At 37.3% G+C, this 16,950-nt stretch overlaps 1 protein-coding gene across 1 annotated transcript in view; it reads right to left on the bottom strand.

The window, feature by feature from the left end:
- orb2 (cytoplasmic polyadenylation element-binding protein orb2) overlaps positions 1 to 16,950 on the bottom strand; it is a 47,931-nt gene that overhangs the window by 6,665 nt on the left and 24,316 nt on the right. The window contains exons 3-6 of the mRNA XM_085187262.1: positions 3,613 to 3,732; positions 2,915 to 3,043; positions 502 to 614; positions 55 to 351 (exon numbers count right to left, since the gene is read on the bottom strand). Coding sequence (XP_085043388.1) covers positions 55 to 351; positions 502 to 614; positions 2,915 to 3,043; positions 3,613 to 3,732 — 659 coding nt within the window. The remainder of the gene's footprint in view (positions 1 to 54; positions 352 to 501; positions 615 to 2,914; positions 3,044 to 3,612; positions 3,733 to 16,950) is intronic.

Here is a 16,950-nt window from a genome sequence, read left to right as displayed (position 1 = left end):
TAAACAATTGAAATGAAATTCAAAATGACACAACATTTAGTCTAATTATCTCACCTTGGGATACTTGAGCTCGGGGTCGGTGTCGATGCCGGCGTAACACACGCCGCCGTAGAGGCGGTCCATGATCATCGCGAGCTCGACCGCCTTGAGCGGGCGCGGCACGCCGCCCACGAACACAGTCTTGCGCGGGTCGAGCGGCATGCTGGCGTCGAGCACGAAGTCGGCGTCCGCGAGCCGCCACGGCCGGATCTGCACCGGCTTGTCGCGGATGGTGGGCGACGACACGCACAGGTACAGCTTGTCGTCGTCCGTGATACACGCCTCCATCAGCGCCGCCACCGAGCTCTCGTCCTGCGGTAACACAACACACAACTTAACAGTTAAGCTGATCCGCTACACCATGAAACTCTTCTCTTTTACAAGAAAAGAAGAAGTCATATTCGAAAGTCATCAAAATCTTCATCAAAGTTATGTATTATTATAGAAAACGAGAGTACTCACTTGAAAAAGCAGAAAGGCGTATCCTTTGGGCGGAAAGTAGCTCTTGCTCTCGGCCTTGTGCGGCCAGTCCACCACGAGCGGCCCGAAGCGCCGGAACGATGACGTGATCTCATCTGAAATTAAGAATTGTTCATATTATGTAATGAATATACAGTTGTGGGACAGGGACAATGTTAAGACGTTCCGCCCCCGACGCATCACGGAATCTTCGAGACTGCGTGTTGAATAGCGGAGTTCAACGCCGAGTGTTCTCTTTTTATCAGAGCAAGAAATGAAAATAATTAAACCCGTGAGTAAGAATCGAACACTCGTATTAATAATCATCGAATTTAACCGTGTTTCATCGTTTTTTAGAATTCACCCCCTAAGGGTGCAAATAAGCAGGCGAAGCTTCGCGCGTCTTGCTATATGCAGGAAACGAAAAAAATATCCTACTCCACCAGTACCAAATACAAAAACGGCTATTATCATCCAAAAATTTCACCCCAATGTATCGACCATTCCGTTTCTCATACAAAAGAGCAAAATTGTCCAAAGCACTTACACAATACAAAAGTTTGACCTAAAAATGTTTTTTAAGGTGGTCTCTTAAATCTAGTTAGGGATGAATGTTTACAAGATGGTCGCGTGTTCGATTTCCACCCGGTGTATGTTTATGTTATGTTAGACATACATAACGTGTGGCCGTCCCACTAAGTACCTAGGTGCCCACTGAGTGCCCTTTGCCTACCCTGCACCGGCTCGGGAGGCAGTTCTGATAAAAGTCGGTAAGAAACTCAACAGTTGCTTTTTTCAATGTCAATGGTATAATGTAATTATTAAATAGACTGACTGTATGAGATCTGAGCCCAGTCGAGCCTGTTTCGGCCGATATTTATATAATAGAAGACATCATTCTTTGACAGTAACAGTGTTTTGAGTTTTGACTTTTCAAATAGTTAAACACCTGCAACTGCACATCTAAACGTATAGTACAGTACTACATCTGACATTATAAACATAATGAGTGTGTTTGTTTGAATGCGCTAATCTCAACAACTACTGCTTCGAATTGGATCATTTTTGTGTATTGGATAGATAGTCTATTCACACGTTCTATAACACGTTCATTGTAATATTCTCTGCAACAGTTGGACATGCGCCACCTGCATCGACGTCGCCGCCGCGGGCTATATGAGCTATATATGTGTCTATTATTTTATTAGCTTAATGCTGTATTGTATCAGATAATATTATATTAAATATGCGCTATTTAATGCTATTTAATATGATTGTACTTCAATATGATTTAATTTAATGAACAATGATGATTTATGATGAGTGATGGAATTTTTGAGATATTGAATGGCGGAACACAACGCCGCAGGGTACAAATGGTGGGCATCAAGCCCACAGTCGTGACACTAACACTCTCACGGCCTCACGCTTTATTCCGCAGAGTGGGCGGAACTCAACGCTCCGCTGTATCGTTACCAGAGCGTTACGTACACGTTACGTAACCTGTCCGCGTCCACAACAAAAGGCATATCTAGACTAGTCTCAGTATTGTAGTATAGGTATTGTTGAATCATGAATGACCTAGAATAGAAGCCAGCCCTAGTATTATATCGCAATCTGTGGGAGAATCTATATAGATCACTGTAAACGTAAACGGTGTTAAGTTCGATTGCCCTTCCTTACAATGTGGGGGATTTGGAATAACCAGATAGAGACCGTAGAGAATTACATTTTCTATTTGTGTAATACAAATAAAAAACGAACAATTGTTTGTATTACATATTTTCATTTATTTGAGAAACATTTCGTAGTAAGCGGAACTCAACACTGCACTTAAACGTCTAACTAGTATGTTAGGAGGCCATGATATTACACTACGTAAAATGTGAGGTCGTCGACTGTAAACGCGACTGTTGTCGGTTCGATTCTATTTAGGGGGAATAAAACATTATTATTATTTTTATTTTATATATCATTTCGATCTAGTAACAAGGCGGGATACAGCGTGAGCTGAAAAAAAAAATGTTTCGATTTAACCGTACCTGTGGTCAGAGTTACTTTCCTCAGAGTTACCATCCAGAACGTGTCATGTCTCAGCAAGTAGTTATATCCATTCCAAAACGCGGGCGAAGCCACAGATCAAAGCTAGTGTATAAAGTATGTAAACCAGCAAATTGTATATGGAATAATATAATGTGCCCTTCACAGGTATTTACCATACAAAAAGGCATTGAAATGATGCATTTGCACTAATTAGCATCTACAACGCAAGGTCGTATCTTAGAGCCCGATATATTCAGTTCAATCAATTGTCTCACCAATCCCACGCCTTATGATCTCTTAGAAATAATCCTTGATACAGCATAACCCCAGAGGTGGTACCATATATATTACTAAGACATTGTCCTCTCCTTACCTTCATCGATGTCCGGTGGGAGACCACCGACGAACACCTTCCGACTGAACCTCTCGCCGTGCTCTGACCCGGCGGAGACCGGTGAAGACCGGGCCGGGGAACCCAACGCGCTCACACACATTGACAGCCCTGGAAATTAGGGGCATAAGTAAAGTAAAATCTTAATTAAAAACTCCCTTCTCAAAAAGTTATAAAAAATAAACATTAATAATATTTAAGAAGCATAATAAATAATTTGGCTATTGGCCAAAGGATTATTATTTAAGTTATTTGCTTCAAACTTGTAGTTGGCAATGTTCTTGAGAACTCATAAAACAGCATGGATCTAAAATGGTACAACGATTATCTTTAAAAATGGTTAAAATATAAAATTATGGGATTGACTTGAAGCTTAGAAATTCTGAGTTAAAATAGATTTTTGAAACTTGAACATTTATAATAATAATTATTATTATTTTAGATTTTATCTATGCGTTGTGCTCGTGGACATATATAAAAAAAACTGCTGGCTAAATCAAACGATATAATATTCACCACAAATGTACCTACCCTACAATACTAATACATATACTATCTAAAAAAATATCGGCCGTACCAGATCAAAGTCCGAAGAAAGATGTCACCGCTGTCCTCATAATTAACTCAAGCTAGAGCCCTAAATAAATCTAAAATCCTACAATCCAAGGCAACTAACTCACCAGCAGCGCTGAGCCTGGACACCACATCCTGGGTCTGGTCTGCGGGGCCCGAGGGTGAGCCGGCACCGGCTCCACTCGCCACCCCCGCCTCCTCAACTCCTGGGAAGAAGGGGGATTTACCTGGAAAGATGGATAAAATATTTAGTTTAGGATTTGGTAAAAGTTATTTTTTATTTAATTGTTGAAAATTGGTAAAAATATACGATATTTATGGTATGGTAGCTTAATATTTATCAAATCAGTATTCAAAATATACATTTAAAAATATTTTAAATAATGTGTGAGAAAGATTTATCTAATATTTTAAATCTTTTTTGACAAGTCAAATCGATGCATTTCCTTATGTCACATTTAAACCGATCTTGGTGATAATGGGTTTAAATCAAAGCCAAACAATTTCTAAATTAATGTTTGAATACATAATAATTAATATTTGCTACTATGGCTATCCCGCTAGGGATAAAGCGTGAAGCTGTATAAAAAAACCGGCCAAGTGCGAGTTGGATTCGCACACGCATTATATAAAAAAGGGCAAAAATAATGAAATTCGTTTTATGGGGGCCTCCTAAATATATCAATAGAAATACATCATCTGTGAACTATCACGGTTCAAGAGATACAGCCTGGTGACAGATGGACTCGTTTTACCTTTTAGGTATTTACGTAACCCGTAAAACTAAATAAATGGGTAAAAAACAGCGTAGCGTATATTTTATGTAGAGTAAAAGTGGAGAACGGAGAAATGTATCCCAAACACTTTCTCCTAAATAAATATAAAAATAAAAAAAATATATCGGTATTTTATTTTTATGAAACCTTGTATGGATTCGAACCTTGACCTTCATGTAACACCAGATCACGTCGGCTTACATAAATTGGATTGTCACATAATGACGAAATTTTACAAGCGACGTTTAGAAACGAAGTAATGTAATATATGTTACAGGCTTCTTATAATTGTCATATATCAACTTATTTAATATTGTTAGCGGTAGTATTCATTATGAGTTTATAGTAAAAATGAGAATATGATTAATTAGAATGAAACGAAATGTGTAAGTTGTGTATTTAAATAAAGAGAAGTTGTTATGATATTATTATGACTGAAGATAAAAATATAAATGAAATACTTTTACTAAAAAAAATAAAGATTGTTATTTAAAAATAAGTATTGCTAATAAGATTAATTTAAATATATTTAATATGAGATATGTTATAAATGATGGCAGCACTGAAACTATCTTTATTGTGAATTATGAATATGAGATACATCCGGTAAGCTCAGTTTTGGAGGGAAATTGTAACCTATAAAAACACCCCAAAAACAGAAATGAGCACAGTCTTCCCGACGTTGTAATACTGTCAGCAAGCTCTAAGCAAACGTTATTAAGTGATAGTTTAAGTGCTAACTGTTTAAGTGTCAGTGCTAAGTAGAAAGTGTTCATAATAAAGCGATTTAAAGAGTGAAGGTTTATAATTGATCTACCCAGTGAGTATAAGTCTCTTTCAATATACAGGTTGGAATTGTCAGCACCACTTTAAATCAAACCACAGTTTTAACTACTCTATAAAAGCCTAATATAATTCGGAAAAAAAAATATCAAAAATGAAAAAGTTATTTTTTCAAAGAAAATAAATAATAAAAATATAGTTTTAAAATAAAACGCCATTTGTAAAGTATAACATAGGCACGCACACACTTACCTGTCAAAGCGGCAACGTCGCACACGTATGTGTGTGTCACACGAAATACAGGTATGGATAAAAATCGTGAAATGAAAAAAAAATCCTACGTCAAACTGTTGAGGTACCTTGTTTAATTTCTTAGGTGTGGGTTTGTAATATATTACCCTATATGCAGTTTCAATAAAAAAAGCGCTGCCTCTTCCACCCTGTATAACAAATGGCATAACACAACATGCGTCAATCATGAAAGGAAAATAACCATTTTTGCTGTAGGAATTTCGAGAAGTCTTCTCGTAGTAGGGCACTGCGCCGCTTGGAGGATGATTATTTTCATTTCCCCGCACTGGCATGATGATATGCGGTGCTAAGCTCCGCCACTGAACGAGATGGTTTTTAGTTCAATTTCCACTCGGAACGATTAAAATTTTTCACTTCCCCCGATCGACAACGCAAAGACTACTGACACCAGTGACACCAATCAAGAACACAACCCACACCCTACGGCATTACTAGTCATATTTGTATAGGAAACAGGCAAGAGCAAGAGGGGAGAGTCAATGACATTTAGCACTGGAGTCACGCCAAATCTCAAAGTGGGACGATCCTACACTGTACTCGTATATACGCGTACGTGTAGTCCGTGTAGAGCTGTATAAAGACGACCACTTACTCCTACACTAACTAGTAGATTAGAGTAGCAGTAGATTAGAACTGACTATTCACAGAGGTTTTGGGTTCGACTTTTGGTCTTCCCTCAACTCAACATTACAAATATTAGTCAATATTACTAGCGACGCGATGTATAAGCTAATATCGCTTAAACTTACAAACTTGAACTGTAAAGTTTTATCAAAATCCGTTAAGTAGTTGTCTAAAGCGTAACAAATATCCATAATCACAAACTATCACATTTATAAAATTAGTTGAAGACGTAGAGAGTAGAGAGAGCAGTAAGATTCAACACTAATCACAACAGAAAAATTAAAATAAATTTAGAAAAACTGATACCTTCCATCCACAAAATTAAATTGTACTTAAAAAGGCAAAGTTTTTTGAACTTATGTTGACCTTTTAGGGTTAAAGGTTGTCAAACTTGGAGCTCGAGTTCAACATTTATTATGTTTACAAATATCTATAATTTAAGAGAGTAGCAATTTTGTTTCATACACAATGTATACATATACAATCGTGGCGGTGGAGATTCACATCCATATCATAATTGGAAAAATACTTATCTCCTTAATATGTTACTTCACGCCGTAGGTAGACGGAACCTAGCGCTAAGACACTCCGTTCCCCGCGTACCGCTAAATGTTCGAGACAGGTTCCTTTTGCCTACCCTGTAATTTGCGAGATATAGGTGATCGACTTATCCATGAGACCGACGCACCGCCGAACAGCTAATACATGCGTTATTGGTTGAAAATCAGTATGAAATATAATCGTTTTTAAAGATACGTGTAATTTTATTAGTTTTTTTAAATCATTTTTTATTTGATAAATAATGATTTAAAAAACTATACTTTCAATATAATACTTTCAATTCCCACTCGGAGAAATGAACTATTATTTACAAATATTTGCAATTCTTCGCTCTGGTACCAAGGCATCTGGGCGTTGCGTTCTGCCACTCACAACGCAGTGCCTGGTAGTTTGAATTAATTTAAACGAAAATAATTCACATCAATGAATATATACGAGTACGAACTATTTTACAACATTGTATAAGTCAACTATTCCAAACGTTCCTTTTAGAAAAAACTATGTAAAAAGACCAAACAACACACATTTCATTTTAATTAAAAATTAAACTTTAAGCAACGTTTTTCAATTCGACCGTAACTTTAGTTTTACAAAACAAGAGTCTAATTATTGGAGTCTCGACGGTCGCCTGTTCCATTCTCGTTCGCGGATTTTTTAAATTGTCTACATTTTCCCGCCCGAAGAATGGAAAATATTAATAAATAATAATTCATTCTAGCGAGTGGGAATCGACCCCACAACCGTCGTCGCTAGTAAGAAATATAATTTAGGCTTAGCCTCTATCTAGCCTCTGCTTCATTCGGTCAGGGGGTACAAATGTGTTAATTATCAAGTAATTATACCAATCTAAACCCTATCTCAACCGAACTTTAGGTCTTGGTCTAGAATAATACTAGTTTAAATCCAGGTTTAATCTAAGATGAGAGACATGTTATGCCAGGGTAGGCAGAGGGATCCTAATGTTAGGACACCTCGTTCCACACGCTCTGCCCAATTTAATGAGCATTGCGTGCATCCTTTAAGGACTTACGCGAGAAGAGCGAAAAGAAGGGATGAAGTCTCTTATATAATGTATTTTATTTAATGTCAAAACCAAAATCAAAAGTAAATATTGTTTATTCAGGTCAGCTCTATGTATGTAGAGTTAACCGTACGTAACGCCATTGTAGCCAAAGACGGTTCTGCTAACATTATATACATTTACATATATATTTTTTAAATATAAATAATAAAATAGTCTAATTTTATTTTTTTATTATGTGACAAATATAGTGTTTTTATATATATATTGAATTCCTAGACCGTCTAAAACACAGGACAACGACCCGCATCGAGTTGGTCACGGAGAATGAGAAAAACAAAAAAAAACATCTATATTTAAACTGCTACCATATGAAAAAACCTATTGAGCGTAATGCGTTTGTCAGTTTGTCCGCACCTCACACATACATAATTATTAAAGACATAATTGTTAAAGTTTTGTGACTTTGCTCGCATAGATTGATATATCCGCATGAGTAGCGGAACTCAGCGCCGCGATTCGTCTTATTGCCAGTTTCTGTTTGTAACCCCCACGGCAGGTGCAATGTGCTGACGCTGTATCCCGCACATAGCCGGATAGCCCTTAGCTTTCCTCGATAAGTGGATAGTCCAACACAAAAAAAATTCAATTCAAACCTACTTTCTGAGATTAGAGCGTTAAACCAAACCAACTCTTCAGCTTTATAATCTATAATAAAAAATAATCAATCAGCTTCACGGTTCTGCCTACCCTGCTGTGTGCTGTGTGCACGCACCCAGCACACAGCAGGGTAGGCAGAGGGAATATTGTGTTAGGACACCCCTTTGCCCACTTTCCGCCGAATTGCCGCTGCAATGCCTCCAGAATTCGGAATTCTCAACGTAAAGAAATATTTCACTTCCTCGAGTGGGAATCGAACCCACAATCGTCGCGTTACAGTCACACTTGTGCCGCTGCGCCACGACGGTAAAGTAGATTGTTCAATAACTCTTAAGGTAGACTATTTAACTATTTAGTTTACAATAGAATAATAAAAAATTGTAACTTACTTTTCCTATAAGGATATCTCGGCCCTCGTATGAACGGTGTTATTAATGGTATCGTATGAACTGACATGTTTAGAATATTTTTATTATTATTATTTATATAAATTTATTATAAAATTTAAGGACGGCACGACACGTGCGTTTCACGCGGACCGAAACAAAAGACTAATGGATTTTGTTTTGTATATATTTTTCGTAATCAAGATTGGAAATTATACAGCCAGTAATTTCAAATATAAAGTAAATAAAATATTGATTTGAAATTTATGTCAGTAATTAAATATATCTTTTGTACAAATTTAATTTAAAAGCACTATATTCTGTAATGTTTTCTGTATTTATTATAAAAAGTTTTTTTTTAGTATTGGTCAATATTACGTTACAAAATAAAAAAAATATATAATATATTTAAAATATTTAATCTACATATAAATTAGTAATTTAAAGATATTATCTCTTTTTTTCTATCTGTATAATTATCTAAATATAGATATATATTTAATTTAATATAAAATAATGAAACAGATTTAAAACTAAAATGTCACAAGCTGTCACTAAAACGCGCGCGAACCGGCGAGTGGCCGAAGTTGTTTACAAAAATAACTATTGTGTTGAAACTAAAATTAGATGGACAATTTGAAATAGAGCGCTAGTGTGTATGTAGCTTTGTTTCTTTCTATGAAATGTTACTTAATTTTTGTACTTTCACGCTGTATCCCGTATTCACAAAGTAATCAGCGACAACATAGTGTTAGGAGTTAAGACACAAACAAAGAAGTGCAAAGAAACCAATTCATTCCCCGAGTGGGGATCGACTCCACACACGATCTCCGTACGTCAAAATGACGTTAATTTCGCGTGGCCTCACCGCCAGAACATTTAGCACATTTTATTTTACCGGCATAACAATTAACGAGATATAATACAGTCTATAGCAATCGATAAATGGACTATCCGACACAAAAACATCGTTTCGTTCAATCAGCTCTCAGCCGTAGACTCTTCAGCTATAGATTCTAACAATTATTTTTTGATGATTTTTTAAAGGTTGTATAAACTATTATATTGATGACATAACAATCGATACCTAACGTCCTATATAAAACACGTGCAAGTAATTTACATAACGATGGCTGTGGATTCTAAATCTAATTAATATGGAATAATACTTTAATTTTTTTTATCGCTGTCTCCCGCTTATGGCACGGTAGGCAGAGGGATAGTGTTAAGACACTACGTTGACCACTTTTCCACTCATTTTTGTGATATTGCGTGTTGAGAGGTTATCGTTATCTAGTAAGTATTATTATAAATATTTTGTATGAAACCTAGGTTAATATTCACTAGAGAAAAATAGGAATGTGGGGCGTTTAGAGGAAGTACTTCGTTATGAGTGAACCGTGCGCTACTAAATAACTGTATACTGTGCTTTTGTTCATTTTGTCAATGTTATAAATATAAATATAATAGGGTAATTTGCAGAATAATATACCTATTCGCGTTTTAACAAACAAAACCCCAGCGTTAAGTTCCGTCGGTCAACACACATTGTTATTAGGCGCTACGTGGGGAAGAGAGTGTTTTAGCACTGTGTGCTCTCTGACCATACTATATGCAGGATATTCCGTGAAGCTGAAGAGACCAAAAAAACACCAAAAAAATGTAGAAAGAATATATTTGAAGCCTTCGTGTCGCAGTGGGACAGCAACTGACTGTAAATGCCATGGTTGTGGGTTCGATTCCCACTCGGTAAAATGAGTTATTTTCAATCCTTCGCTCTGGTAACAACATAGATCGCGGCGTTTAGTTCCGCCACTCAACACGCAAAATTTTGAAAGTTGTGCGGTGCATGGGGACAGGATAAGACATAACACCAAATTATCTTTGCTTACCCCGCTAAATGCGGGATACAGCGTGAAGCTAAAGTAAACAATTCATTATAATCGAGTGAGGCGTCTACCTGAGTTATCGATTTTGCTTTGACCTATATACAAAATGTTGCTCGCAAGTACTTTTGGGTTTCGAATATCCCATGGTTATATCTTTAAATATCTGATATAATTCGTTTGCTTCCTAATAAATATATTTGTAAAACCCGTAAGTTTCCTATACTTGTCCTATATGATACTAGCGACCACCCACGCACGTCTTCGCCCGTTAACCTTTAAACCTATTTTTTTAATATATATATTTCTATAAAAAAGTAGGTAGCAGTAGTAGTAGTAGTAGAGGCCGTCGTGGCGCAGCGGCACGGTTGTGGGTTCGATCCCCACTCGAGGAAGTTAAATATTTATTTACGTTTATATTTTCATTTCTTCGCTCTGGTGTCGAGGCAAAGCGCGGCGTTGAGTTCTGCCCCTCAACACGCAATGTCTCCAAAATTCGACAGAAAGTGGGGAACGAAGTGCCTTAACACTAGGTTCCCTCTGCCTACCCTGCTGTGTGCGGGATACAGCGTGAAGTTGAGGTATCCTAAGATCTTTCTAATACCTTTAAGAATATCAGTACAAAGTTTCATGATAGTTAAAACCTCCTTAGGTATAATAAATATAAATATTTATAGTTTTTTCGAGACGTTATTTATCTTTCCTGATAATTTGCTCAATAGGCAGTTAGCAGGTTTATGCACTCTCAGCCGACGATAATATTCCATCGATTGGGAATCGAACACCCAACTAACGCGAGTAAAATACAGACGTACTTAGTAGTTAGGTAAGCTTACCAACGTCAAATCTTTTCGCTCAATTCCCACCGATCGCGCGTTATTTGGAGACATGAAGACGTCTTTATTATACTACTTTAGTTTAAGTAAAAGTTTTCTAAAAGTAAATTTTGTGAAAAATTCTTTCACAACGTAGGGTCAATCGTGGCGCAGGGACACAAGGGTTGGATTATGCGGATGGGTTCGATTCCCACTCGTGGAATGGCAAAGGCAAGGCGAGAAAACAAAACCCTCGAGTGGGAATCAAACTTAAAATCAATCACCTCTGCGCCACGATAGCCTCATTTTATATAATAGCAAGGTCATTTAAAACGTCGTTGAATGTTAGCTATATTTGTTCTGCTTATTACTCTAGAGGTCACCGGTTTGGTTCTCGCACGAAGCATATATTTGTCTATTCTAATATTAGTCGTAAAAATTATAAAAGTGAATAGTTCGTTTAGTTGAACAGGCTTATATCACTTTTCTGCGTCATTCAGTTCAGCCAAACAACATACCATATCTCTGAATAGCCCAAAAGAGAACGGAGTGTCTTAACACTAGTTTCCCTCTTCCTACCCTGCTATAAGCGGGATACAGGCTTAAAAAATATTAGATCATTCCAATCATTACCCACAACGCATGCGCGAAACTACGTGGGTTCATCGACCTTGTAACTACTTGTCACCAAACTTTATATAGAGCGTTTTTTAACCCATTTAGGCGGAACCTAACGCCGTATTGTCTTTACCTACACAAAAAAAATAATTATTATAACAATATGCGTAATTGTTAAGTTAACATTAATTGTTAACTTTATGGGCGAAATAATGACTATGAGTGCCAAACTCTTTAGATAATTCTATAATTTCTTGGCCAATTTTAGGTTTAACTAATTAGCCAAAGACAGATAATAATTATTTCCTGGAGTGGAATCGATCCCACAGCCGTCGTGTTCACAGTTAGACTCTTTCACATAAAAACTAGGGAACCCTAAAAATGGCGTAACAACATAATATGACGTCACATTTCATTAGCACGTAACGTTGTGAAATCAGCAATACTATAAACGCTTATAACTTTATAGTTTTTATAATACTTTTCTAAAAGGTTATTATATTGTATAAAGATGTTTTTTTTTTACAGCTTCAAGTTTAATCATACATTCCTCGCTCTGGTAACGAGGGAAAACGCGTCGTTGAGTTCTACCTCTCAACACAGCGGAAAGTGTCCTAACGGGGACACTAGGTCCCCAGGTGCCTCCTGCCTACCCTGTTATGTGCGGGATACACAAAAACGAAAGAAAAAGTTACAAAATTAATTCTGGATAGTAATCGAATGTGCAACCATCGTTTACGGCGCGGCGCTGTACCACTGCGCCATAGTACTTGCTATAGTACTTTGTACAGTTAATACGTCATGCATATATTCAGTAACACAATTTTTCAAGTGACTGGAACGGAAAATTATATAATGGTAGAAAATCTGAAGCAGATACACAGACATTGTTGTATTGAAAACTATCTTACATAGAGACATAGAGACAGGGTAGACAGAGGGACTCGGGGAACCTAGTGTTAAGACACTCCGTTCCCATTAAGACACTTCCGTTCCCCACTTTCCGCCGAAAGTCGTGACAGGAACACTTTTACTTCGGTGGAGTGGAACTCAACGCCGCGCTTTGCCTCGTTATCGAGCGACGAAATTAAAATATTGAATTTCCTCGAGTTGAATTCGAACCGACAACCTATCGCATTAATGCTGTCAGCCCTACTGGCGTTTACACCGACATCGAGTGCGTAGGGAAGTCCCCGTCCCTGACAAATCGCAAGCACTGCACGTGGCCAAGTCGTTCCCTGCGAGATTCGAACCTAGGTTTGCGGCCGTCGGCATGGCTGGAAATGATTGTTATTTGTAAATTTGATATGGAATCGTCAATGAGGAAGAAATCTTTATAATTTTGGCATTCGATCATATATTACGAATTTTACAGAAATAAAAAAGTGCCTCATAGTTCAAGATGTAGTGTATTTAACTATAAGTTCTCTCTATCTTCAACTGGAAAACTCACCCCAAAATCTCAAAAATCAGCCATTCAACCATCAATCAAAAAAATCAACCCATCTCGTTATCACTAACGCTTTATCACCACGCCTAGTTGTTCTTTTACGCATGCGCGTTGTCATGACAACCGGCTGTCATGGTAACCGCGAGATGTAGGTCAGATAGACCCTAGATGACCTGGATAATGGTAAAAGGGCTATTTTTAAAAGTACTAGGTTTTTTTAGCTTTTGTGCATATATGTATGTAAGGTGTTTTTGAGGCATATGTTGAGTTATGAGTTTAGGTTGATATAATCTGGTATAAAGGTGAATACAACTTTGCGGTCGTTACTCAACATCGAGAACGTGTGGTGTTGAGGTGCGGCGTGATGAAACACGCATTCTTTCAAATTTTTGGCAGTAGGTAGGGAAAGGGATTTCGTCGCTCTGATAACAAGGCGAATAATTAAGGTCCGTTACAAGTTACAATAAGCAATGACTGAAAAGTTGGGCGATAAGTTTGGAATGGAGTATCTTTACACTTGGTCCCCTAGCCCCTCACCCTGCTGTATGCGTCTTTAAAATCGGGATCCTTCTCAAAAATACTTGCGGATTTCGCAGGAGAAGAATACTCTATGCTGTCTTTGAACCTGTTAATACCTCCAGATCTCCATTATCAGCCCTTATAGGAAACTCTGTGTAGACTTTAGTAGCCTAATTACAAAATGACGCATTGAGGCCGTCATGGCGCACCGGCGGGGCGTGTTACCGAACCTGTTAACGCGACGGTCTTGGTTTCCATTCGCACTCGGGGAAATAAAGTATTTTCATTCTCTGGTCAAAAGACAAAAAGTGCGGCGTTAAGTTACGCCATAGTACACGCAATGTTTCCAAAATTAGACAGTGCTTGGAGGAAGGATTGTTTTAACACTAGGTTCCTCCTGTTTACTGCTGAAGCTATTAATGTCAACGGGGAATCGAACTGCAAACTCTACTTACCATAATACGTCATCGCCACTAAGTGATCGTTCATCATGATGATTGATTCTTTTACACTGAACACATTACAAAAGAAAAAAAATCTATAAGAAAAAAGAGAAAATTAGGATCTTCATTTTCATTTATGTGTATTTATTTATATGCATAAGTAATTTAAGAGTATTTATTATCAATTTGTGCAATAAAAAAATCTTAATTCTTCTACTAGAACACCGCAGAAATTGTGCAATTATTTAATTCATGTAGAGCCTATTAAAAAAATTGTAAAAAAAATAAATAGGACAAAACCTAGAGACACTAATTAATTTCGTTTAATTCGCATTAAATCATTACCGCAACATCACGCCGTATCTAGCAGGCAGAGGCAACCTAGTGTTAAGACACTCCGTTCCCGACGCACCATCAATGTCCGAGGCATTGCTTGCTGAGTGGCGGTACTCAACACCGTACTGTATGTTGTAACTAAAGCGCAAATAATTCATTCCCTCCAGTAGATACCGAACCCACGGGTGTCGTGTTTATGGTCGTCGGTAGTGCCGCTATACGGCCTTGTCTTACTTATGTAGGTATATTATTTTAACTTCTATGACAATAACTACTATAGAATAGAAGTAGCCGTGATAACAAAAGCGTGTGGACAATAATAGGCTTGTAGTAATGTAGGTTGAGTCGATAGTTTTTTTATTTGCTTCACGCTATATCCCGCATAAAGCAGGGGCATCTAGTGCTAGGGCACCTTCTCCAGGCAAAAATTGTAGGATGGCGGAACTCAACGCGGTGCTTTGTCTTTTCATTTTCTCGCTCTGATAAATTTATTCAACACAGAATGCCTAGAAATTACAGCAAAAAACCCGCCAAGTACAAATCGAACTCGCGGCCGAAGGATTCCGTACCGTTATCTAAAAAAAGGTAAAATCATTGTTTTTTGTATAGGGCCCTCATACGCCCTTTATATGTTTATTTTATTCTGTTTTTTAGTATTTATTGTTATACCGGCAATAGATAGATAAATACAGAATGTGTACAAATTTCAACTGTCTAACTGCAGCGGTTCCTGAGATACAGCGTGGAACAGACGGACATACAGTTTTACTCTTTGGGACCCTATAAAGGAGAACGGTGTCTCTCATCCGTAGGTTCCCTGCGTACCCTGCTATATTGCTTTTTTTCGTATTTAAACTTGACTGTTTAGCATCTATTGTGCGTTCCGTTACGAAACGCCACCTTGACACGGTATACCTAATTAACCGACTGTGAAACGTGCGACCAAATATAATATATATAGCCTTGATTGTTCGCTTTTTTTTGTTTTATATAACACTAGCTTTGTAAATATTTCTAAATTTATTTTACTAATACACGCGAACCACCCGCGGCTTCGCTCGCTTAAATTTATTTTTATATTATAGACAAATCGTGCAAAATGCATGAAAGTGGAACAAACATTCATACTCACAAATTTTCACATTTATAATATTAATAGGATAAAAACGCGGCTTTGCTTAAAATAGTGGGTTCGTTGAACCAAATAAACTCTACGCTAGTCCAACGCCTTAATCTCAGAAAAATATTTTTTCAGATAGAAAAAATCTTTTTGCATTGGATAGACCTATTAAAGTAGAGATTTTCCCAGCCCAGTTCCTAACGATGTCAAAGAAAAAGAAATTAAGATTTTTTTTTCTCTCATGGGAATGGACCGGAGAAGACAACCGCGCGTCGCGGGAAGAGTCACGCGCTTGTACTCCTGCGCCACTACGACTTCACTAGGGTTCCGTACATTAAAAGGAAAACACAAAATCTTTCTAGGATCACCGTGTTGTCCGTCGGATATCAAGATAAAATTAATATGGAATACCCAGATCGATGGTCTCTTCGAGCACTTAAAAGATGAAACTTCTAAGTGAATGTTAGTCATATACGAGCACTTATGCATTGTTTTTCTGCATCTTGTATGAGATTGGCCGCTAATCAAAACCTAGAGTACTTCCCGACACAAACTGAGAACTTAGCATTGTGTGTCTATACTAGTAAAGGAAAAAATCCGAAAAATATTTTTTTTTAAGTATATTATACAAAAAATATTAGAATGTTATATTACACACACAAATATAGCAATCATTATAAAATCCATGTTTTTTTTAATCTTTAGTTCTATTTATTCGTAGCGAGCTAGCCAGAGTCTCTTTTACCTCGTCCACAGTCGTGGACTTCTTCATACATGCCATTCGGGGAGTCGTCATGCTTGACGTGACCTTCCTCCGGTATCATCGATACCTACTGGGTTTTCGAAGGTCAACCAAGGTCTCTCCCTACCTCTCTTACCACTCACTCTTGCTTCATAAATGGTTTGTATCATTCTTTCGTCACTCATTCTCTCCACGCGCCCAAATCATTTCATCTATACAAATAATAAAAAACGTAACTCATCACTTTCTGTTCATGGAGGATATATGAGAAAGTAGAATTGTTGAAGGCATTTATAAATATAATAAAACAATAACTTTTAAAAATGATGTCTGTTTTAAAATACAAAATTTTGGCAAACTTTCCTTAACATCCAGTGTTTGTTTTATTTCAAT

Source organism: Heliconius melpomene, chromosome 6 (genome assembly GCF_056956725.1).
Source record: "Heliconius melpomene rosina isolate 202511_hmr_F chromosome 6, ASM5695672v1, whole genome shotgun sequence".
NCBI lineage: Eukaryota > Metazoa > Arthropoda > Insecta > Lepidoptera > Nymphalidae > Heliconius > Heliconius melpomene.
The sequence above is the reverse complement of the archived record's forward strand: the minus strand, read 5'-3'. Positions and strand labels throughout refer to the sequence as shown.